Below are 25,003 nucleotides of genomic sequence, written 5' to 3' on the forward strand. Positions count from 1 at the left end.
CGGGCGGGCTCACCTCAGGGTGCCAGCTGAGACGGGGCGCTGCCCCTGCGCCCCCCGGCCCGGCCCGGCGCTGGCTGCGGATGCCGCGGCGGAGGAGATGGCTGACCCACGCTCCCATTCAGTGTTCCGCCGGCTCCGCCCCCTGGCTCCGGCTCCGGCGCCGGCTCCGCCTCCGCCTCCCCTCGCGCTGACAGCTCCCGCGCCCACTGAGGTGGCGTGACGGGAGAGGTTACCCCCGGTCATTCACCTCTGACCCCGCCCGCCGCGCCGTGAGGACTCCTCGCTGGCCATTGGCGGCCGGCTCTCACTCCGCGGTGGGCGTGACCAATCGCGGAGGCTCGGGGGCGTGGCCCATGAGGAGATGCCTATGGTCTGAGCGGCCCGGGCCGCTCCGCCACTGGCTCCGGCGGCAGAGGGCGGCGCCGGCGCGGTGTCCTCTGGTGGCCCGGACCTGCGGCCGCCGCTGTTAACCCCTTGGCGGCCGGAGGGGGGCTTGCGGCTGCGGGACAAAGGCGGGCGCAGCAGGGAGGGAGGCGACGAGGGGGATCACCTCGCATACACCGATACCAGGCCCACAGGAGGACGCTGCCCGGGCCTGATTCTCGGGGGATGGTCCAGCCAGGGGGGCAATTTTTTTTAAAAAAAGGAGGGATGATCCTGTTAAATTCAGGATGGGTACAACCCTGGTAGCACAGCGGGCAACGGGGGTGGGGTGGGCTGACTCATTTGTCAGAACCTGGCGAGTCCCATGCCCTCTTATCAGAAAGCAGGGAGTCTGCACCTACTCATTGGCCCCCACCTCCAGGGGTTTTCTCTGTAAAGGGGCAGTTCCAGATACTACACATTCTCCCCCAGGCCGTGCCATACACTCCGACACCCCCAAAGGCTTTGGCACGTATCAGCACCACCTGTGAAATATAACTAAATGACATTTGGGGCACCGGAGGGAATTTGTTCCTTAGGTCATTCACAAGCAATTATTTAACAGGATGGGAAGACAGGTGGGCAAATACAAGAGCAAAAATATTTGAGAATATTGCTGTGAATAAAATCTGCCATAATTACACTCCCTTTTATTCTCTTACTCTTCTCTTTGCCTGTGCAAGACTATTTTCAAGAATGTGTGCCAAAAGCACCACAAAATAGTCTTGCAAGTACTTGTTGGTACTTGCACCAGAATGACACACAGCAATTTTGATAACATCATTTTATTAAATGCACAATAGATTAGACAGATTACAAACGTTTGAACAGAAAAAGGCATCCCTTCTCTTTATAAAATTTAAATCATCCAGTCAGAGGAAGAAATAATATAATCTGACTCAGGTGACTAATCCTATGTCTTGAACAGCCACAGTTACTCAGAGCAACCAGTCTTCAAACAAACCAGGGACTTAAAGAAGTCCAGACAAAATATTAAAGTCAAAGGGAATAAAAGCACAAATTCATAAAAAACAATAAAAACCCTATATTCATGGTTCATTTATGAACAGGAAAAAAGGGATACTTCCCCACTCTCCCTGAAAACAAAAATCTTCAAATGGAACAGAAGTCTCTTAAAAATATCATAAAAAAACCCCGCAATGTCAGCCGCAGAACAGTTTCCCAAATTCAAATTTACTTTTCACTCAACGGGACACATTGTCACCACTCCCTAATAATAAGTATTATTAACAAAGTTACAGAGCCTCAAACATATGGAATTTCCAGACATATCCTAGATGGTTGGTGTTTGTATGCACACACTCCTTGTAACAACAGCTAAGGCCCATCAAATCTGTCCTCAGCTCCTACACTAGCTTCTCACAAAATACCATGTCAAATTCAAGGTGTCAAGCATTATTTTCAAGGTGTTCAATGGCTTAGACCCAAGTTGCCTGAAGATTTGCCTGAAACTCCAGGATGTGGACTGTGGTTGACAATTCCACTCGTCCACTGAAATGTACACTGCCCATTTAAAGCTTGTCTGTGTGGGAGACAGCTTTCTCATGGCTAGCTCAACTGTAGAATGAACTCCCACAGGAACAAATGATTGTTACAAACGTCACCACCTTTTGTTCCAAGTGCATGGTGCAGTTCTTCAGTCTTGCCATGTGTAATATAAACACAAAGCACAGTGTACATATACATTTATTTAGAACCCACAATTTCCCCCGTCGAGAGGATGAGAAAGAGAATGAACCACATGTGATGGATATTCGTAATGTCACTTATTGTACCAATGTATCTGACAATTGAGAAAGATTAGTGTGTAACAGCCTAATCCTCTGAGAGGCTGAGCACTCCCAACTCACACTGAAGCAAGTAAAAGTTAAGTGCACTCAGCACCCCATATGACTGTGTCCTAAATTGCTATATCTAATTACATACAAAACTTGAATGATTCAGGTTGCTTTAGTCACGGAAGGGGCCCCAGGGACCTTAGAGACAGTAGACAGAAAAGTTGTTGAATTGCTTAACAGACCAGGTTTATTTCCAAATTTACCTAAATTAAAAAAAAAAAAAGAAACAGATTACAACAGGCGGTTGGTAAATCTTTTCAAATGTACTGAGCCCTTTGGTCATGCTAAAACCTGCATTGTGTCTGCCCTGCCCATTTTATCCATTCAACCACTTAACACTATTTCAATGCTGCTGGAAGGGCGATTGCCACACATATTTAGACCCTGTAGCAACTCTAGAAAATAATGGAATGAGGATTTCATAGTAAAATGCAGGCTGGAAAAGTGTTAACTGACAAACAGTAATAATGTCAGCCTTGGCCAAGCTTCAGACTCAGCTTGGAAGCAAGATTTTAATTATTATTATTATAACAACACTTAACATTTACCTAAGGCTTTTTTATCCATGGATCTCCTAGCACTTTTAATACCCCATTTTACAGATGGGGAAAAATAAGGCATACAGAGGTCAAGTGAATTACCCAAAATACTGTTATTTAACTTTAAATACATTTATAAAATAAAACCCTGTGTTAAATATCTTATTATAAGTGTCTGCTCTTGTTTCCACTGTAGTCAGTGGCAAACTTCCTTTACCATCAATGGGAGCAGAAGCTAGCAGAATACTGTGTAATGTTAAATACAATTTGGGAGAATCGTAGTAATTGATTTAGAAGGAATATTCTATTGAACTGGAAGGCACACGCTATCAATTGTTACTAGCCACTATGATCCCAATCCTGCACCCATGAGAATGATGAGTTTTGCCACTGATTGAGCTGGGAGCAGGACCGGGCCCTACATTTCAATCTGTTTTAGACTGGAGAGGTGAGGAAGAGCTGACAATTATGAAGCTGTTAAAGATTCAAAATCTGGAAAGTCATAACACGTTTTATAATAGAGCCACAAAGTATCAGATAGGCCTCTGTAATATTATCAGGCACAGGCATGAGGCACAAAGTTCCGGTACAAACTTCTCTGTAAATCACCAAGTGTTCTGATTAGAGGTTTTCGTTTGTGACCATCTTTTAAACATGATTTCACCTTAACCATAACTAGGGATGCAAATGACTTAAGAGTTTGTATCCATTTTTCTTTTTGATTCTCTATCACACTGAGAATTTATCATCACTCTTCATGATAGAATAGTTCTGATTAGTCTTATAAATATATGCACTGAACTTACTATGCACATGGAAAAAGCAATCAATGCATTTTTTTTTTTTTACTTAAAAATGTGTAGTCTTAAAAGTGCAAGTAAAAACATTTTGAAAAGTAAACTGAAAGTTTTATTACCTGCAGCGATCCAAGTTCAGGGTTCCAAGTCTCTCCCACAGCAGCTGACGACAGCCACCTCAGTGGCAAGGGAGCACAAGAGGTCTGAAGTGTTCTTGATGCCCTCAATTCTGGCAGAGAACACAGAATTCAGGTCCGGGAAGGTAAGTAAAAAAGGAAAGGGTTTTATATTATTTTGCTTTAAAAGAGTTTTGTCATTTTTAATAACTGTTTATTTAGAAAGTTTTAATAGGTTTACAAAAATTTGTTGTGTAAATCTCAGAAATAAAACTTACACTGAGCTTATCTTTTTGTTTAGAAAAATGTTATGCAGTAATACAATCATCAGATCACTCTGTTTAACAGGGTATTTGTCATTTTAAGCCTATCCATGTGTGTTTATTGCTTTTAAGTTCTTAAAGAGATTTTTGTTTATTTAAAAGCAGAACTAGTCTGTTTATGTCAACTTTGTTTTGCTGTGTTGTGATGCAAACAGCAGTACTAATAAGAAAGTGAAACTAACCAGCAGTAGTACAGTAATATTTAGCCCACTCAGGGCTCTTTTCATATAAACATCTCATTGTACGGTAGCATCACTAGCCACTGTGGCACAGGAAAAAGCAGAGTGCTGAAATGGTGAAATGGAAATTAGATTTTGAAAATACATTTTAAACCATCACTCCTGAAGATTTGACTAGTAACACAGGGAGGGATTTGGAACTTTTAATATGATTTTTATCTTGAAATCATCCCATTAAAAACATGGCTAGTGTGAAAATGGAGCGAAACATGAAACTGGAGCACAGAGAAGTATCTGGCCCAAACTTTTTAAAAATTGTTCCTTCCCAACGTACATCTCAAATTTTGGAAACATACCTCCTCACACCACTTTAAAACTCTCCTATGGGGATGATAGCCTCCTTTATAAATCACTAGGAGATCTATGGATGAACTATGCTCTATAAGAGCAAAGTATTCATTATTATTATTGCTGCTGTACATGCTTTTCCCACTACCTTAAAAATAATAAAACCCCTCTGACTGTATCAATACTTACAACAAAGCTAGCTTGGGTCTCTAGAACACAAGTCATTTGAAAAGCAAGGTTTAATCTTAGATTCATTAAAAATATAGTATCCTTCATCCTACAATCCAATTAAACAGTAGGTGGAAATTTGGGCTTTGAAAAAGGAGAAATTTTAGCTGAAAAGCGCCACCTTGTGTCAGAAATAGAAAATTCTGGTTTCTAACAATTGAGCTGTTAGCACATCCGGGGTTACCTAGCTTACTGGTAAAGGTAGCAACCTAGCATTCTGGTTAGACTCACAGTTATTGCCAGATGGTCAGCGTTCCATGGTAACCAAGACACTGTTTTTTTTTCCATTTGGCTAAGAAAGTGAAACTTTTTCCTTCTGATGTAGGCTATATCACTGCAATTCATAGCTTTGCCATCTTCAGACTAGAGATTACTACACTGCACTTTGGTTAGGGTTCCTCCTCAAATCCATCCAGAAACTAAAGCTAGTGTAGAATGTGGCAGCCCACTTGTTAATCCTACTGTGAGCATATTGCACTAATGTTTCATAATCTGCACTGGCTCTGTGTGGATTACTGGGGAGAGTTTAAGGTCTTGGTATCGACCTAAAAAACCATAAATGACCTGCTTTTCTGAGAGATGCCTTTTTTCCCCCATGTGACACTGTCACAGCGGAGATTCCTACAGCACTCATAACATACCCTTAAATTATAAAAGAGAGGGGGCTGCTGGCAGGGCATTCTACAGAGAGCCCTTTTCTTGTGGAATGCACTCATCCTGCCCTTGGTCCAAAATGGCCCAACTCAACTGACCTTTAGGGCATGCTATAAGGCTCATCCTTTTAAAAGACCTTTTGGGGAAAGAAGTTTTATTTGAGGGAGGATGTGATATTTATTTTATTTTATCTAGGCTACATGGTGTATTTAGCTATTGCTATACTTTGAGAACCAGCAGCAACCCTACATTTTGCTTACTCTGTTTTTAAGTTAATTGTCAGGGGAGACACAGAATGTGTGAGAGTGCACTCCTTATATTTTCACAAATCTAAATAAAGACTCTACACTTTACATTACTCAAAAGCTCACTTTTACACTTGTAAATACACTCGTCTCAGTTTGGGGGTCAAGTTTTAGTCAACAGCATCCAGTTAATCCTGCAATACCTGCTGGCCCAATAAACTGTTGATCAACACTAGTCATCTTGTTTAATCTCCTAATTCTAGAAGGTCCTTGGATACTATGGTGATGAGCACAGTATAAGAACATAAACAGAACAGAATAGAATCTAGCATGTATCAGGCAAGTGAAAGACTTCCTCTCAGTCTACTCAGGCAGCTAAATTATCTTGTTTAGGGCAGTGAAATTCACCCAGGTGTGGCAAAGTTCCTATTTACCAGTTACACCCATTCAAATGCTTAACATGGGGCTTATCCTTATGTGGTACACTGAGCCTCATACAAGCCGTATGCACTGAGGGGAAATTATATCCATAGATAAAGTTTATTCAGGTCAAACAGTAAGCAAATCCTGCACCTCTATTAACTGGATCAGAGCAATTACCAATCTAGAAATGGATCAAACTGCAATGACTAAACAGTCTCATTTTTAACTCTCCTTATCACTAATCAATATTCAAACTTAGTGAGTTTCAAACAGGAATCGGTGCCGTTACAATACTAATTTGAGACCTTTACCAACCAATGCAACCGCACAGGATTTATGAGTGAAAGAAATAAGAGTGAAAGGATTTCATGATCACGAATATTGTATTCATGTCAGCATTATGGACACAATATTGGTGTTTAGTTTACTGTTTATATACTACAGCCTCAGCCCAAAAGGTAAGCGGACTGTTTTTAACTGTTTGCAGAATTCTAACAGAACAAAAAGTATACCGGGGACACAGACACGTCATTTATAAATTACGTTTGTTAGTTAATGTTTAGGTACTGCTCTGAAAATGTCACTTATTAAAAGCTTTTTAAAAAGGAATGAGAAAAAAAATCTGTAGAATTTGGATTGCCATACCACCTCCCATACTCAAGGCATCTCAAAAACTTTCTAAAGCCTATTCACAAATAAGCTGGCCACATATAGGCAATATACAATAGCAGTTCTACTCTCAGCAGTATCATTATTTTGACCATTACACCCTCCACCCCCCCACCTTTTTTTTTTTAAAATATATATATATATATATAAAGATAGCATGCACTAGTTATCTCCTTATGCTTTCAAATAGTGCTGTAAGAGCTTTCAACTTCCCTCACTGAGTCACTAACAATAGGCAGAAGGGATATTTCTTGTTTAACATACCATTTCAAGGCTGACCCCTCCACCTAAGGTATTTCAAAGTTGCCAGCCACCATATTACCTCTGTGCCAATGAATTGATAACTATTTGTGTGAACAAAATTCTTCCTGTACACTTGCTTACAGCCTCAGACTTATGCAAAAAAACAAGAAAGAATACCTCTACCCAATTTAAGCTACAGCAGGAATTTGGCTGGACAGAACTGAAATATAAATGTGGCAACACACCCCTACTCTTTTAGAAAGGGGTCACTAATGATCTTTTATATTACTATCGATTTGCACTTCTAGCACAGTTCAGTTCCCTTGGATTAACAGTGATGGTAACTAAACTACAATACAAGCAATCTTAAAACCAAGCATAGCAAATAACTCTGCTGACAGTATCAGTGTTCTCTCTTGGTTTTTAATTTTATTCACTCACAGTGGTGGGTGTATGTTGGTTTCACACTTTTATGATCTTTAACATTGTAAAATATTTTGGGAATGGTGCGTATGTTAGAGCTCAAACCAAACTCTTGGCTCTGAACACATACACATAGGAAGTTTGGGGAAAGTTCAGCGCTGGATATAAATTTTAACTCACTTCCACTTCTACAATATGCTGATCCAAGACCCCAGATCCACACTCTTCTCCCCCACCCCCAAAATTCACTGCAAGTTTAAGTCATAATCTAGACTTTATTAATCAGAGCAACTCTAGTTGCTATTAAAGTAGCCGTGAAAAATGAAGAGGGGAGTTGCGTTTAAAAATTTTTAAAATCCACAAAGAGAGGTAAGAAGGAAATTGTGCACATGATTAGTCTAGTAATCTGTCATGTCCATTCCACTCAGACCTCAGAGATTATGACTGTCGTGTGGAAAATTCTTCAGAAGTACTATCTGAAAGCACAAGAAGCATGAACATCTTACTGCAAGGTAGGGAAGCAAAGGAAGTGGGGAGGGAACTCCAGTTAGAAGAGCAAGGTAAGAGCAAAGGGGGATTCATTTATTAGAAATATAGATACATAGTTTGTTATGATTGGGAGAATCACATGGTAAATTGCCTGCCTGGTGCGAAGATTGCAGATCTCAAGAGACATCTAGACAGACTTATGTGCAGTGCTGGAGACCAGCCAGTGGTCATGGTACATGTAGGTACCACTGGCATAGGGAAAGGTAGGAGAGAGGTCCTGGAGTCCAAATTTAGACTGCTAGATAAGAGAGTGAAGTCTAGGACCTCCACAGTAGCATTTTCTGAAATGCTTCCAGTTTCACACACAAGGCCAGAAAGACAGGCAGAACTGCAGGGTCTCAATGCGTAGATAAGACGATGGTATAGAGAGGAAGGTTTCAGGTTTATTAGGAACTAGGGAACCTCTTGGGAAAGGAGGAGCTTATTCAGGAAGGATGGGCTCCATCTAAACCACAAAGAACCCAATCACTGACATGTAAAATTAAAAAAGGTTGTAGAGGATTTTTTTTTAAACAACGGGGTAGGGAAAAAGACAACTGCTGTGGAGGAGTACATGGTTCAGGCAGAGACATCCCTTAGCGGTTAATTTAAAGAAAAGGAGTACTTGTGGCAGTTACTCTGAAACCTGTAATTTAAAGAAGGCAAGCAGGCAAGCCAGCACTACGGGCTACACTTGTCAAAAGGATAGGAAAGAAGTTGGTAAAGTACAGGTAAGAGCTTGTGAGGAACAGTCAAACGTAATAGTCCCATTTAAATGTAACACATGAAGGCAAGCAGCAGAATATTGACAAAATTTGCAAGTGCCTATATACAAATGCTAGAAATCTGAATACTAAGTTGGGTCCCTGGTTTTAACGGGGGTATTGATATAATAGCCATCCCAGAAACTTGTTGGAATGAGGTTAACTGATGGGACACAGTATTATCAGGGTACAAAATATATAGTCATAGAGTAGGTCAAGCTGGAGGGGGGGTGGCACTATATATGAAAGAAAGCATCGAGTCAAAGAACTTTAATGGACAGAAATGCCATGCTTGAACAATAAGAGTATAGCAGTAGAAATATACTACTGACCACCTGAGCAGGATGGCGATGGTGACTGTGAAATGCTCAAGGACGTTAGAGAGGCTACAAAGGTGGAAAATGCAATATGTAGGATTTCAACGATCCTCATATTGACTGGGTGTACGTCTTCTCAGTATGGGATGCAGAGGTGAGAAACCTGGGGAACTGTCCCAGACCGAGGTGTTAAGAGAGACTTTTGGAACAAACTGATAAATTAAATAGTAATAAGTCACCAGAACCAGATGGTATTCACCCAAGAGTTTGAAGGAATTCAAATATGAAATTGCGGCACTACTAACGGTATGTAAACTATTGCTTAAATCAGCCTCTGTACCAGATGACTGGTGGAGAGCTAATGTGACACCAATTTTTAAGAAAGATTCCGGAGCTGATCCTGGCAATTACAGGCGTGATTTCAGTACCATGCAAATTGGTTGAAACTATAGTGAAGAACAGAATTACCAGACACATAGAAGAACAAGGTATGTTGGGGAATAGTCAACACATCTTTTGTAAAGGGAAATCATGCCTCCACAATCTATTACAATTCTTTGAGGACGTCAACAAACATGCAGACAAGGGAGATCTAGTGGATATAGTGTACTTGCCCTTCCAGAAAGCCTTTGACAAGGTCTCTCACCAAAGGCTTTTAAGCAAAGCAGGCAACCATGGGATAAAAGGGAAGGTCCTCACATGGATCAATAATTTGTTAAAAGATAGGAAACAAAGGGTAGGAATAAACAGTTTTCACAAGAGAAAGAAATAAACGGCGGAGTCCCCCAAGGAATGTACTGGCATCTAGAAAAAGGAATAAATAGTGAGTTGGCAAAGTTCGCAGATGATACAAAATTACTCAAGATAGTTAAGTCCAAACCTGACTATGAAGAGTTACAAAAGGATCTCACAAAACTGGGTGACTGGGGAACACAATGGCATATGAAATTCAATGCTGATAAGTGCAAAGTAACATACTTTGGAAAACATAACCCCAACTACGCATACAAAATGATGGGGTCTAAATAAGCGGTTACCACTTAAGAGAGATCTTGGAGTCATTGTAAATAGTTGTCTGAAAACATCCACTCAACATGCAGCGGCAGTCAAAAAAGCTAACAATGTTATGAACCATTAGGAAAGGGATAAATAAGACAGAAAATGTCATGCTACTAGATAAATCCATGGTACACCCATACCTTGAATACTGCATGCAGTCACGGGCAGCACAGTTATCACAAAAATATAACTACAATGTTAGACAAAATGGGCAATTACATTAAAAAAGCATTTTTGTGGTATTTTAAAAGAACAGAAGTTAGCTCTTGAAAAGAACCCTGGGGAATTACTTACACACACGAACCAAAAATCTGGTCATTTTTTCCTCACTGTAATATTAACAGTTATGTGTCTCTTGTGCGGTACCACAATGTTCATGACTAATCTTGATGGCCTGAATCTTGTACAAAAGAAATGATTTACAATTTAGGACAAGGACTTCCTAGTAGTTATATTTTTGCTTTCCTGTCTCCAGAGTCTGAAAAAGCAGTGACAAAAGGGGAGCTAAACAGAAACCATACAGTCGCCACTTTGCAATGCTCTGGTCTGCACAGCCCCATACAAGTAAATCTCCTTTACTCAGAGAAGATGTACAGTGTTTTCACAAACAAGCCAAACGTTACATACACCCTCCAAAGCCTGAAAGACATCACTGATCCAGATGAGAGTGCTTCTACTGCCCACAGCTGTCTCTTATTAGCAGATCATAAACAAAGTTTTCAGACTGAATTTAACCTTACAGGCAAAGGTAAAAAACAAATCTTTGTTCATTATAGCATATTCCCGTTACGTATGTAAAAAATGCAGTCTTAGGCTTTGTCCACAAGCAGTTGATACGTTGCCAGCAACAAAAGTGTTTATGAAAGCAAAATATCTATATTGATATATTTGTTAAAAAAAACTGCAGTATTATGAAGTAACGATCCAAACACTGAGTAACAGTATTGTTAGACATAGTTTTGTGGACAACTACTGTAGGGAGTTTTATTTTCCAATACATATAGCTATTTATATAGCTAAGATATGGAAATGGAAAACCACTTAATTGTGCAATACTGAACACTTCAGGAAAGAAATATTCCTCCTGGATTTCAGCAGCAGAAGACCTGATTACCATATATAACTGTGATTACTATTCATCATACAATAATCCAGCTCTTTTAGGAAAATGAAAAGAAAATCAAACATAGAATATTCAGCACAGAAGAGTGAATTGCAGGCTGTTTGTTTTTCCCCTTTGTTCCACGGATCTTCCAGTAGACTTTAGAAAGCTCATTCTGTATCAAACCACATATGCAAAATTAGTTGGTTTTCTTTGTAAAGGTGCCAGCTACACTAATTCCTACAGAATTTGGGAATTCTGTTGCAATGCAGTAGTCCTCAGACAGTTAAACAGGACAGTGCAGATGGGACAGCGTCATGTTTTAACTGTGACCCCAAATTGCACTACAGCCCTGCAAAAGCCCAAGTTTGTTGCATAATTCAGCAATACGTCTAAAACACAGTAAACACTCAACTGCACTGCAAAAATCTGTGTCTAATCATGTCAGCACTCTACCGTGCTGTAACATGGTCCCTCAAGATGGCTGGAATTACAGTGTCAACAGGATCAAAGTGTCAACCATATTGAGATTGATGACACTCCTTACATTATGCCCACAGTTTAGCTAAAAGCTAAGGCTTTGCTTTACACTGATGACCCAACTTTGCATAACAATTTAAACTGTTGTGGATCAAAAGGCTTCCAAAGTTTTGGCCAATCAATAAGCATGGGGCCCAAACATATTAGAATATCCATGCTCTACCTTATGTCCCTCCCTTTAACACTGTTATAAGCCCAATTCAGAAACTAATTCAGTTTTACGGAGCAACTTTCATACACTGTGTATCCCAAAAGTGTTTTACAAAGCAACGAGTAAGATATGGTTATTGCAGGGACTGTACAGTAACAGTTTACAAACAGTCTTGGACTTCAGAATAGAAATTCTCAAATGAAGGAACATTGGCAAAGACATCTCACTCACTATATTATCATGTCTAACATGATAACATTGCAAGTTACTAGTACTCTGTTGCAAACTGCCTAATATTCTACCAGTTGTTGGCAACTAAGCCCCTGCTTAGTTTACTCTAGTCTTGAGTTGCTTTTGTTCCCTAATTGGTTTAAATAAATAAAAAAAGTCTTCACTGGTTTTAAACATCTCATTCTTTTCACAGTGTTTCTGGTGGGGATATCAAATTGCATTTTTAATGCAAAGCTGTCTGAGCCGGAAATTTTTGCAGAGCAACTGCACGCCACAGCTGTACACCAACAGAACAGCAACTCAGGTAGCAGTAAGAAGTTTTCTCTGTATAGTCAGCACTGTGATACTCAGCAACCAAGAGTAGCAGGATATGTAAGGATGGGAGAAGGAAGATGGTTTTTAGATTCCACACACACAAATCTTACAAGTTTTCACAAAGACTAACTGTGGTATCTGAAAAATATTGGGCCAGGTGGTTTTCTGAAATTCACACAACCCCTCTTTGTTCTGCAAACTTGCATATTTGTATTGGTAAGCAAAATTTGGGCACTACCTCTCTCATGGGAAATTATGTTCTTGCTCCTATCTCTCAACCAAGCATAAACCAGGCAGAGTTCTAAAAGGTTTCATAGAGGCTTTCTAGATTGATATATTCACATAGTCTTGTGGACATCCTTAAGTGTTAATGAAACGTTCTCTCAGGTTTGGCTGTACTGCGTTACCATCCTAAAGATGAAGAAATCCTCAAACTACCAACAGGGAACATGCTGTCTTCTGTACTGTATTTCATCTACTTCAGAGAGAATGATTTTTCTCCCTTTCTAATCACAGGTATAAGTGAAGACATGCTGCTCAGACTAAGACACAGACAAAGCATCTATGCCAAAGCAGTAATCGTATGTGTCCTGCTACCCTGTGCACTAGCCTTCATTGTGTTTGTTATATTTGAAGTTCCCTTCCCAGTAAGTTTGCTGAGCACAATAGCTCTTTATGACAATTTGCAACTGATATTTTATCAATAGCTAAATATGATTTAAGTTCATTTCATTATTATAATAAAACAAGCAGGGTTCTGAGTTTAAGAAGCCTCAAGGACAGACACAAAGATAAATTCTGTGAGATCATGCCTTTAAAAGATTTGCTAATCTTTGTGATGCACTGGGGTAACCACTTCTCCAGTGAGAGGTCTTATGACCTAATTCAAACTCTGCCAAAACGAGCAATTCCTCACCCTTAGTATGACTACCTACAATGACATATTTTGCCTATTGCTACTAGGGTATACAATCCCAGTGCACACCTGCAACCTTGGGATTTTGTACCAGATGGAATCATCGATACCCTGTCTTTTAAGGCTTTATTGTGGATCATGGGAAACTTAGGTTTGACTCTTGGTCCCAATCACTTGCGCTCCAAGCCAGCACACACACGAACAGTACTAAGGGAGGTGGGGGTGGGGGGTTGCATTTAGATCAAAATGAGGAGGAAACAGTCTTGCAGCCTTCTAAAGTGACATCAATCAAAAGCAACCCTCTTGACTTCAGGATAGGAGTAGTCAAGCATTTTCTAAAGGTACAAGAGGGGAGAACAGAAAAGACTTTCAAGAAAAGGCAGGTTACCGTGGACTCTGAAGTTTTGTAGGCCCTAGATTTCATTATTTAAAGACGCCCCAAGAGGGCATATGCCATGCTGGAGATGTCTGGGGTAGAACACACTGGAAGCTGAGATGGTCAATGTGAATTTTTTTTTTTAATTTCTTTTTTTAAAAAGACATTGTTACTTCCTCTCACACTCTGAAGTGCATACTTCAGTCAAAATTCAGGTTAGTCTCCCTAGAAATGAAAAACCATCATTTTACTAGCTTCAAATTCTTGGTATTTTGGGCTGGTAGCGTCTTTCCAACTTTCTAATGGCTTCTCCTTCTTTTCCGAGTGCCCATGCCCTAGCTGGAGCCTGCTATGCAACTGTATTCAGAAATGTAAAAGACAAGGAGAAGAACGCACAGAAAACCCAAATTCTGTATCAGCCGAAGGATCTGCCATGGTAGGTCACAAAAAAAGGGAACCACACAAGTTTTTAAATGTAGTTCAGTAACAATATTTCATTTAACAATACAGATCTCCCTCAATAAAAGTGAATGGCACCATAGGTCTGAAAGTGTGTTATGAGGGTGTCTTTTCAAGATTAAATGATTTAATCTTTTTTTTTCCTGCCCTGTTAAATGAACAACAAAAGGAGGTGGGTATCCAATTTTTAGAAAAAGGGCCTGGAGGATTCAGGACAGCAGTGTTCTAATGCCACCTCAGAAACCTACTCGCTGTGTGACCTGGGCCAAGTTACTTAACCTCAACGAGTGGCCATTTATTTCTCTATGACATAGTTGTAATACTCACCTCCCAGTGATACTGTGAGATTTAGTGTTTGTAAAGTGATTTGAGATCTTTGGAGGAAAAAGCCTATACTGTCAAAGAAACTATTTAGAAGAAAGGACAAATAACAGCACTGTATTAAATAGGGAATAGTTTAGGAAGTACAATGTAAAACTCCATTTCACAGATCTTTGAAATGTATATTAAGCAGCAATTAAAAGCTGACAGATTCAAAGCAAAGAACATCAGCAAGGACTCGGCACAGTTTAGTTTTCAATTGAACATTAGCATAAAGATTTCACATAATTGAATGGTTCTGTGCATAGACCAGTCATATATCTTGTGTATCAATGGCCACTGTCGGAAGACAGGATACTGGACTAGATGGACCTTTGCTCTGACCCAGTATAGCCGTTTTTATGTTCTAATGGAACAGAATGCTATGGGTTTTATCCTGAATACAGAGGGAGCCATTCATACCAGACTTGGATATAGCGAAGTAAAATGAATGGCCCAAATAGTTTCAAAGCATAACAGTATGCATCCGATGAAGTGAGCTGTAGCTCACGAAAGCTCATGCTCAAATAAACTGGTTAGTCTCTAAGGTGCCACAAGTACTCCTTTTCTTTTTAGTATGCCAATTGAAATTCCAATTAAACTGAGTCTCTACAGTATTTAGAGTATGGTGAATACCGCAAAATAAAACAGTCACCAAATATTTGTTCAATAATGTTTAATTTGCTTCATGCTCCTGGTACGTTTGTTTTCTGCAAATTATCCTAGAAAATTAATTTATTAGCAGGATTGTTTGTACATACAAGTTTTGAGCATATGCTGTAAATTTTTGCAGAAAGCAAATTTCAGATTTATAACTGAGCATTCACATTAGAAATCTGATTTTAAGATTTACTCTCAACCAGTCAGAGAACAGAAATAATACCATGTGACATGTGTGTCCAATCAGAAAACCTAAAATATTAAATATTTGCAATGAATTAATTGGGAACAAGCTACAGGCTAAAAATTTATTGTAGAAATTTGGCAAATAATTCCAAACAAATGAAAAATGCCATCTGTGAAAAGTTCTGAACAGAAAGTGGCAAAATATGAATACTTTATTCATTACAAATCATTCACTTGGCTCTAGTGGGAGTGAAGTTGCTTGGCGAAAAGCATGATTGCTCTAAGAGCGTTGGGAATTGGATTGAGACCCTTTAGACTCATTTCACACAGGCTACTGAACAGCCATCAGGCAGTAACTTTTGGCCACAATCACCATGGTATACATTCAAACAGAGAGGCTAGAGGCAAAAGGCTGTGTCTACCATTTCCAACCCCAAGAGCCACCATCCCCCACTACAGTCTACTTCAAATTGAAGCCAGAAGAGGTTATACTAAATTATTGGCCTGAAAAAACAAGACGACCATTACACAGGTCAGATTTTAGGAGCAGGGCTGCTAAATTTAGTAATACTGAAATATTCCCCTTCATTCCCCAGAGAGGAGCTTCTTATCAAGCACCTTGGACCAAAGCAGCCAAGATCATTGCCATTCATGAGACTTAGTTCTGAAAAACTGCAAGCTGCAAGAGAAAACACAACTTTCTGTTTTATCCAAGCACAGGTTTTTGCTTTACCCAGAAGTCTGCATTATTTTTCTCCTCACTTCTTATTGTTCAGAGAAGCAAGAACATCAGCATTTTACACGATACAATCAAGCAATTACAGATTACAATGAACGGTTACATCTGAGTGACATTAGCCTGTTTTAGGGGCTCTCCTTACGGAACTAACAGCTCGGAACACATCTTGGTGTTGACTCCCTCCATGAACTATCTGGAATCACATTTTAACTTCAGCAGTAGACTATGGCCATTAGGAACAAAGGGGATAATGGAAAAACCTACTTACAGAAGCAATAAAAGTCTCACCAACATTGCAAATTCTCCCTCTGTCTTCCATAGATTAATTGGAGTTGGAGTTCACATAGCAACTAACATCTGCTAAACTGAAGATTGTATCTAGACAGATTATACTTAAATGCGAGACAATGATTATTCAGAAAAGCATCTAACACGGGAACCAACTAAAAGTATATATGCCCTGTCCATTGAGCTTGAGGGCCAAATTCTGCCCTTACATATACAAACTCTTGCTTGTTGTCAGCAATCAAAAGCTCCCTTCATCAGCATCTTCAAAGCATGAGGAATTTGGGTTAGCAATAACAAAGTTCAACTCTGCCCCATTTTAAGCATCCCGTGCCACTAATTTTCTTGTGTTCCTCATTTTGTCATAAACTGGATCATACCATGGTTTAGCAGTTCAATTAATTTGGGACCTTCACACTGTAATGTTGCTTCCAAATGAGACCATAGGCCAGACAGTTATTTGTTGTAAAAGGAGCACAGGTTCTGAGGGAAGATAAATCAAAAGGTAACCCCACATTTCTACAGGCAGATTTCTGCGTGCATATTCTTGAACTCCCATTGCATGGAACTAGACCATCAACTTCCCTTGAAAATTCCACAGATCCATGGAGTATACAAGACCTTCAGGCCAACTGAACAAAGTGACATTAAAGTTCCAGAAATGTAGTCCAGGTTATGGATTCAAGGAGCCAAATCTGTAGAAGTCAGAGACAAAACTGCTGTATTAGGTCCAATCTAGTCCATCCCTCTATGAGTACAGGATTTTCCCCTGCAGTATAGTTTCCATTGCTTTGTCCAATCTGCTTTAAATGTCTCAAGAAATGGATGTTCTCCAGCTCTAGTGTCACTGCTTTATACTGTGTGCATAGAAACAGTGAAATGAAATTGCTGAAAAATCTAGATATTGTATTATCCCATGTTCAGTACACACACATACACAAAATCATGGGTGTTTATATGAACAGATACACCAGTTATCCTCAGGGATCTGTACAGCCAGTGGACCTGAGTCTCCACTGCCTACCACCTTGTGTAGTAATTTACGTCTGTGAAAAGTGAGTAAAAAAATCTGTTTAAAATATTGTCAGATATGAATTACTATACAAGATGAAAGCCAATGGAAAAGTCAGGCATTAGTCCTTCTGCCCCTTAGAAGCCTATTTTGAGCTTCATTTGAAAGGAACCTAATCCCACCAAATCTGGCCTGATTTACTGAATTTTTTGCATAGCCTCAACACAAAACTAGGTGAAACTCAGTTTCAAATTAATTCTGCTATGAGGTTTTTTGAACCTAGAACTCAGAAGATGCCACACAAATTTAAACTGAAGAAAATGTTCACACAAACTGCTGAATTTTCCAAAGCTCTGCATAAAACACAAGCCTAGAAATCTGCAAGCACTATGTTTCTATTATTAAATCCAAGCATGAGGAAATTAGGTACACTGATGACCAAAAAGGACAGAAAGACACTTTGATCCAGTTTTCATCATTTGCTCTGTACAACTCTGTATCTGTAAACCCGTTCTATTCCAATTAAACCTTGCCATTTATCAACGTAAATATCATAGTCTAATCACTATGTAACACAGGATTTTTATCAACTGTCACACTGAAAATTCACAGCCACACACTTGCATAACTGTACCTCTTAGTGAATATACAGAAATACCTTGAAAGTGTAATCAGAGTAAGTGTGAGATTATTATTCTGCAGAGATCAATAGTGGCTAACTATGGCTAAACCTATGCTGCAATCAGAGGTCCGACTACAGTACACGTAGACATAGCTGGGCTAGCTTTGATCTAACGAGCTCAAATAATAGCAGTGAAACCATGACAGCACCAGGCTATACAAGCCCATCCAGAACCCTGTCTGTTTACTCACGTGGCCAGCCCATGCTGCAATGGCTTCACTGCTGTTGTTATTTAAGCTAACTAGATCAAAGCTAACTTGAGTATGTCTGTATGTATGGCAGCGAGGCCTCTGATTGCAGTGTAGACATACTTTATATGGTGGAGTGGGCAAGCACTCAAAGAAAAAAACTCTTACCAAGACTACTTTCCCCAAGGATTGAGCCTTTTATACTTAGAGTGCACAGGCTAAAATGAAAGAAAAAAAGATTTTTACATTCACACAGAATTACAGAAAAATACAAGGACTCTATTAGCTGAGTGTGCCGCTGTGCCTCCAAACCACTCAAAACAAATCATCTTTGACTTAACAAAACACTGGTTAACTGGTTTTTTCACCACATTTTCATGTGTAACTGCACTATCTTGTTCTGGCCTGCTCACCAAGAGAAACTAAATACTGCCTGAAATATGATACTTGTAAGATTTCGAGCCAAGTTTTAAAGTCCCCATTAGTTCAGAAGAGATTTGGATTAGAGATGGGCTCAAACCAGAACACCAGAACTAACTCCTCCCCCAACCGTACAAACTGTATGGAGGTTCTAAATCCAGAACTCAACTTCTGACATTGGGCCCATCTCCAGTTCAGATAAGGATTCAAACTTTCCGGTGTTAACCCAAACTGAATCTCTGAACTGTACGCAGTTCACCCATCTCGGATGCAAGCTTCACGTTTCATAAATGAATTGCTGAAGGCGATATCTGAAGACGAGAACAGCTTTCATCTCAAGTTCTCCTGTAAATAATTAAATGCCAAAGATCTGCATAAAATGAATAAAAGCGGCCTTCTAGCCTAGTTGTGAACAACAGGACATTTCCTCCAAGCAATCTAGATTCTGTCTTTCTAAATCAGTGTCATGCATCCTCCACAGCGGCACAAACAAAATTTCAAACAAAATTAACATCACAAAAGAGGTACAAAAACCATGTCATATTTGAACAGTGATGACAAGTTTTTTAGGAGGTTTGGCTTGTCTGGAAGAGGCGATTACTAAGGGTTACAATACCCAATCTTATGGATAATAGGTGGACCTCCCTGCAGAGCTTATTGCATGACTCGAATCTAACAATGTATTTGAAAGGCATGAAATATTAGTTAAACCATCAGTGCATCATGTACATGTGTATATGCATACAAAAAAATAATCTGCACAAATTTGCCTTAATCTCTGAGAGACCTTCTGGTGTCAGATGCAATCACAATAAACAAAAATATACTCGAAGACCCAGAAGAGAATGATGCTGCAGAAAAGGCTCCCAATGTGGTCCTGGCGTCACAACACTACAATATCATCGTGTTATGGGCGTAAGTAAGGCTACGTTTTAGTCGCAGGTATTTTTAGTAAAAGCCATGGAAATGTCACAGGCAGTAAACAAAAATTCACAGCCCATGACCTGTCCATGGCTTGGCCTATGTATCCCTAACTAAAACTTGGGCTGGGGGGGCCACAGGTGCTCTGGGGGTGGTGGTCCAGGGGCACTGCAAGTGCTGCGGGGCAGCCCAGGACCCCCGCTGGTGCTGGGGGTGAGGTGGGTGGTGGCGCACGGCCCAGGACCCCTGCTGGTGCTGGGGGGAGGGTAGATGTTGGCAGTGCTGGCAGGCTCCATGGAAGCGGCCGGCATGTCCCTGCAGTTGCACCAACTCCTAGGGGGAGGGAAGGCCAGGGGGGCTCTGCGCACTGCCCCCGTCACGAGCGCCAGCTCCGTAGCTCCCATTGGCCGGGAATTCAGCCAATGGGGGCTGCGGGGGCAGTGCCTGCAGGGACATGCTAGCCGCTTCCGGAGAGAACCCCCGCACCGCACCCGAGGTAAGCACTACCCCCCACCCAAACCCTCTGTCCCAGCCCTGAGCCCTGTCCCACACCCAAACTGCTGCTGCTGGCCAAGGGGCTGCCTGGCTCGGGCAGCCCCGAGCCAGACACACCGGCCACTGCAGAAGTCAGGCTTAGCGATAAGTTATGAAGTCTTTCTGGTGTATGTGTAACTATATTCAACAGGGGGTCTTAGTAGTGCCACTTCTAAATCGCAGGGGTTTCTGCCCAAAACAAGATGCACCAACTCCATTCAAATCGCTCTGATTGGGTGCCCCCAACATCCTCCTACCCAACACAGATACACAGTTGCCAAGTGAGTACAAAGATGACTGGAATGCAACAAACCCAGCATTAGGAAGCAGTCAGGAAAAGATCAACCAGTCTCTAGAGTGCAGATGGGTGGGGAAGGTGCAGGGAGGAACCTGGGAATCCTTCTCAAGGGAAAGTGAATGCCAGAGTTTCTCTCTACTGCTTTAGCAATCCTGAATGGGGAAGCTGAAAAGATGATCTCATCATTTTAGGAAGCTTATTTATAGGCTGCTACAAAAAGAGAAGATTAAATTCCTCCATGGTATATCTCCACTGAACTTAGCAGTATCACAACAGGAAAAATTTTGTTCCAGAGAACCGAGGTTAGCAATAAGTGCATTACGTGAACTGTATTATACAACTATGAAAATGAACTATAAATGCTCTAAAAACACATTTGGGAAAATTTTGGCACTGACAGGAGATGGAGTTTTATTATACATTATGTGGAACTTCTAGACAAATTGTGAAAGGAAGCAGCTTCAAACAACAAACGCAGTAATTGTGCTGAGCAGAGAGAAGGAACAATATGACCCACAATCTCAATGCCTCACCTTCATCTCAAAGCTTTGGATAACTGCCTACCACCTACAGATCCGCCTTCATATCATCCTATAGCCTGTCTCATTCCTCACGTTCCTTCTTACCTTCTCTTCTAATGGAGCCTTTTCTCACTCTCTACCACACACCCTTTTCTGTACCAAGACTAATACTCTCAATAGTTTTCCATGGCTCCTCTCTAGATTACCTATGGGAGGGTCCTGGCTGAGTCTATCATGAAGGGGTGATGCATCGGTGTATGAGATATTTGCAGGAATTACTGGTCATTTTGCAGCTAAATTGGTAATAGTCATTCTGCCACCCATGGAAAACAGCTTGAATTCTTTGTTATTTCACTTACACAAGGATACACAGGTCTAGGACAGTGTCTTGGAAAGGATCATTGTTTTTTTTGTTTGAAAGATTTAAACAAAACAAACTTGCTTTCTTCTTACCACCAACGTTATGGGCGCTCCTTTCCCTCTTTTGAAATCTGAGCTTTCCTGTCATTCTTTTTAGCATGCAGACTGCTTCATGTATTCCTCTGACCCCTAAAGCAATATACAATTCTGTAGAGATTAATGTTGGTAATATAAAATGTTTCTAGCCTTTATGATTTGGGGAAAAACATCTCAAATGTTATTTGATGCAGTACTATCTTCTAGAGTGTGCAGATGGTCTGTGAAACACTTGCTCTCAGACACGTAAACTCAGTTTAGCAGGAAGTCAAAGGGCGACCATTTAAATGTCAGCTTCGTTAATTAGAGCCCTGTCTACATGAGGACTACCACATTGTAGTTACACTGGTGCAAACCCCTACTGTAGATCCAACTCAACAAGTGGTTACCATCACTAAATTCCATATACTACAAGGAAAACAGTAAGGAGACTCAGCATGCCCATTTATGCTTCAAACATAGGCAGTTACATAAACTGGGTGCAACAAAGCGGAATACTAACCCAGATCCAAAATTGTGCCAACGTGTAGTGCAGATAGGACCTTAGCCCTATTTTATAACATGGATAAATACACTGCCACATAACAAACCAGGTGTCTGCTATTTTTACAGACAGTTCCTCAGATGGCTCTAATTTTACTTCCTAGCATCTGAGGACCTGGCAAAACTAATTTATGTGCAAACCAGGATTAAGAGTAAATTATTTGAGTGATTGGAGATTAAAAACTAAATAAAGGGCAAGTATTTAAATGTTTCACTGAAACAGGCACATTGCAAAAATAAATAAAACAACAGCCTTCAAATTCATATAAATGGCAAGAGTCCTCCTACCAATGAGGAGACACGCAGGTAAATCTGAACACATTACGCCTTGCAAAGGCTGCTGCACACAGGGCAAGAGAGACTGGCCAGACCTGCAGTTCTATTACCAAACAATCTATAGCCAAGAAGAAGATATTTACCAATAATTGATCGTTATTCTGCAGCTTTGCAGGAACTACGGTGCTGCCAAAGTCCAGAGATGGACCTTGGAGCCTCCAGATGGCTTTCATGCATTTGTTTCTAAATACAGGCTAAAGAGTGTCTTCTTTTTACAAACAGAAAAAAAGAAAACAAACAAATCTTCAGCACAATGATGCCAAACCCCACAACTCCCCCCCACACACTCGCGGTGCGGCCCAAACCCCACAATTCCGTTCCCCAACCCCCACAACTCCTCCCCCTCCACCCCCTGGCGGGGCGACCCCCGAACTCCTCCCCCTCCGCCCCCTGGCGGGGCGCCCCCAACCCCCGCCCCCCAACTCCTCCCCCTCCGCCCCCTGGCGGGGCGCCCCCTCCCAACTCCTCCCCCTCCGCCCCCTGGCGGGGCGACCCCAACTCCTCCCCCTCCGCCCCCTGGCGGGGCGACCCCAACCCCCGCCCCCCAACTTCTCCCCCTCCGCCCCCTGGCGGGGCGACCCCAACCCTCGCCCACCAACTTCTCCCCCTCCGCCCCCTGGCGGGGCGACCCCCCAACTCCTCCCCCTCCGCCCCCTGGCGGGGCGACCCCAACCCCCGCCCCCCAACTCCTCCCCCTCCGCCCGCGATGAGACACGAACCCTGCAACACACACTCACACTCCCTCCCCCCCACACCCCGTGGGCGCGACCCTAAACCCACAAACGCGCGGCGTGCGCGCGCCCGCGGCCTCGCCCCCTCCCGCCCCGTGGGCGCGCACGTACGCGTTCCCGCCGCGCCGAGCCTGAGCACGTGGGGACGGCCGCTGGGAGTGGAGTAGAGTCGGGGTCGGGGCCTGGGCGAAGCCGGCGTGAGTTGAAGGGCTGCGGGCAAAGCGGGTCGGGAGCCGGGGGAGAGACCACGTGGCTACGGGGGGAAGCAGGGAGATACCAAGTGGGGAGGGGGGGCCGAGTCCAGGCAGGGGGTGGTTGCGCGTTCCCGCCTACCCCAGATGCGCGCTCTGCCCGTTGGAGCGCGCGCCGCCGGGGGCGCGCATCCCCCTTTGCTCCGTTAGGGGGCGCTGAGGTAAACCACAGCCGCAAGGCTCTCAGGGGCGGGGTCTGTTGGGGGGCGGGGCTCTAGCCTAGGGGTGCCTTCGGGGGTCCCATTGGTTCTGGGGGTGAGGGCTCAGGTAGTTGGGTCCCCTTTGGTTCTGGAGGGGTGGATGGAGGTCAGAAACTCCAGGAAGACCACTAGGGACTTTGACTTTAGGTGGCAGGCAGTCAGATACTATGGTGATGGACGGCCCTATAAAACCCTAAGATAGTGCCCTGGAAGTGCCTTGATATCAACCTTGTTATCTTTTGCATTGCTGATCATTTTACCAGGAACTGCACCTATTCTGGAACAAGGAGTAGGAGGATAATATTCATCGTGCTAAACTAAAGCAGTGTTTCTCAACGACTGCTCCATGGCCCTGGTCCCTGAGATCTCCCTGGCCCAGTTTAGGAACGCAGCAAGCAGGTCCCTAGTATCGAAAAGGTTGAGAAACACTGGACTAGAGTACCCCCTTTCTCTTCCCCATACTTGCCTAGAGTTGAAAGGGTCCTTATCCTATACCTAATTTCAGTAGCCCTCTATTCTAACATACATTTCTATTGCAATCCTCCATTGGGTGTTTTTGTTTGTTGGTACTGATACATTTTACATCTTTCACACAATGAAATTTACATTATTATAGATTCTTGGGGGGAATCAGTTTTAATTAAAATAGATTCAAGTAACAAGTTTCTGTTACTAACAAAATTGTAACTTACTCTGGGGAAGTGTGAGTTTGATTGCTGTCCTGCTCTCTTCTGGGAATTTTGATCTGAAGTGTGATCTAATGGCTAGAACAGAATCTGGACTCTGCTCCCTGGTTTATGACTGGTTTGCTCTGTGACTTTGGGCAAGTCACTTCACTTCCTTGGCCTTAGTTTCCTTATTAGTAAGTTGGAGATACTACTACCACCATACTGACCTCTGTAAACGAATTAATTGCAGGGTGCATCAATTAATGTTTGTAAAGCACTTAGATCCTCGAATTAAATTACTTATTTTCTTTTCTGACAGGAATATAGTTGCCCTGGTACTGTTGCACGAAAAAGGGAGAATATACAGCCAGCCAGCTCACAGCTCTTAAAAGCAGTTATCGGTTCTATAATGTCCACTAACTTAGCTGTGATGAGTATGCTCCTAGAAGAAACTTTCACTACTCCATGAAGGAAATTTCTGTTTTCAACTCTCCGGACTTCTAGGACTCTTTTGTTAATCACAAATAAGCAGTAAGGAAGAGGCTAAATCTGCCTAATACAAATATATAAAACCGTAAAGGCCCAGCTCATGGTTCTGCAGAGCTAATGAAGGACATCTTATAACAAAGTACTCAAGATTCATGATGTTACAGTTACTTGGCAATCACCACCTTTATTGGGGTCACATCAGTCTTCTCTTCAGATAAGTGATGATCCTGGAGCTCCAGATTTCTTAATACTATGAATTGTGTCTTTCTGCATTTGGTTTCTTCTGTCACCTGCAG

The 25,003-nt window shown here is 41.9% G+C and overlaps 2 protein-coding genes across 9 annotated transcripts in view; one reads left to right on the forward strand and one right to left on the reverse strand.

The window, feature by feature from the left end:
• The window catches only part of ACACA (acetyl-CoA carboxylase alpha), a 206,454-nt gene extending 183,109 nt beyond the window's left edge, over positions 1-23,345 (reverse strand). For 5 of the 8 annotated variants that reach the window (XM_043531245.1, XM_043531243.1, XM_043531247.1 and 2 more), the window contains exons 1-3: positions 23,211-23,345; positions 22,452-22,576; positions 3,738-3,847 (exon numbers count right to left, since the gene is read on the reverse strand). The gene's annotated coding sequence lies outside the window, so the exon portion shown is untranslated. Of the gene's footprint in view, positions 1-13; positions 169-3,737; positions 3,848-22,451; positions 22,577-23,087; positions 23,105-23,210 lie in introns of those variants that run through there. The other 3 variants (XM_043531244.1, XM_037880661.1, XM_043531246.1) reach the window with 3 other exon arrangements.
• Positions 6,172-17,070, forward strand: C17H17orf78 (chromosome 17 C17orf78 homolog). Its single transcript, XM_043531432.1, has 8 exons — positions 6,172-6,214; positions 6,482-6,592; positions 7,898-7,981; positions 10,613-10,885; positions 12,355-12,465; positions 12,993-13,123; positions 14,094-14,233; positions 16,032-17,070. Exons 1-8 carry the CDS (start codon positions 6,172-6,174, stop codon positions 16,093-16,095), a joined length of 957 nt encoding a protein of 318 aa, XP_043387367.1. The 3' UTR covers positions 16,096-17,070.
• Positions 23,346-25,003: the final 1,658 nt, after the last annotated feature.

The sequence above is a fragment of the Chelonia mydas genome, chromosome 17 (assembly GCF_015237465.2).
Source record: "Chelonia mydas isolate rCheMyd1 chromosome 17, rCheMyd1.pri.v2, whole genome shotgun sequence".
Taxonomy (NCBI): Eukaryota; Metazoa; Chordata; order Testudines; family Cheloniidae; genus Chelonia; species Chelonia mydas.

Coding starts and splice junctions, on each gene's coding strand:
- C17H17orf78 (XM_043531432.1), top strand. CDS start 6,172: ATGGGGCTTATCCTTATGTGGTACACTGAGCCTCATACAAGCC. Junction 6,593..7,897: donor CTACAGCCTCAGCCCAAAAG/GTAAGCGGACTG, acceptor CATTCCACTCAG/ACCTCAGAGATTATGACTGT. Junction 12,466..12,992: donor CCAACAGAACAGCAACTCAG/GTAGCAGTAAGA, acceptor TTCTAATCACAG/GTATAAGTGAAGACATGCTG.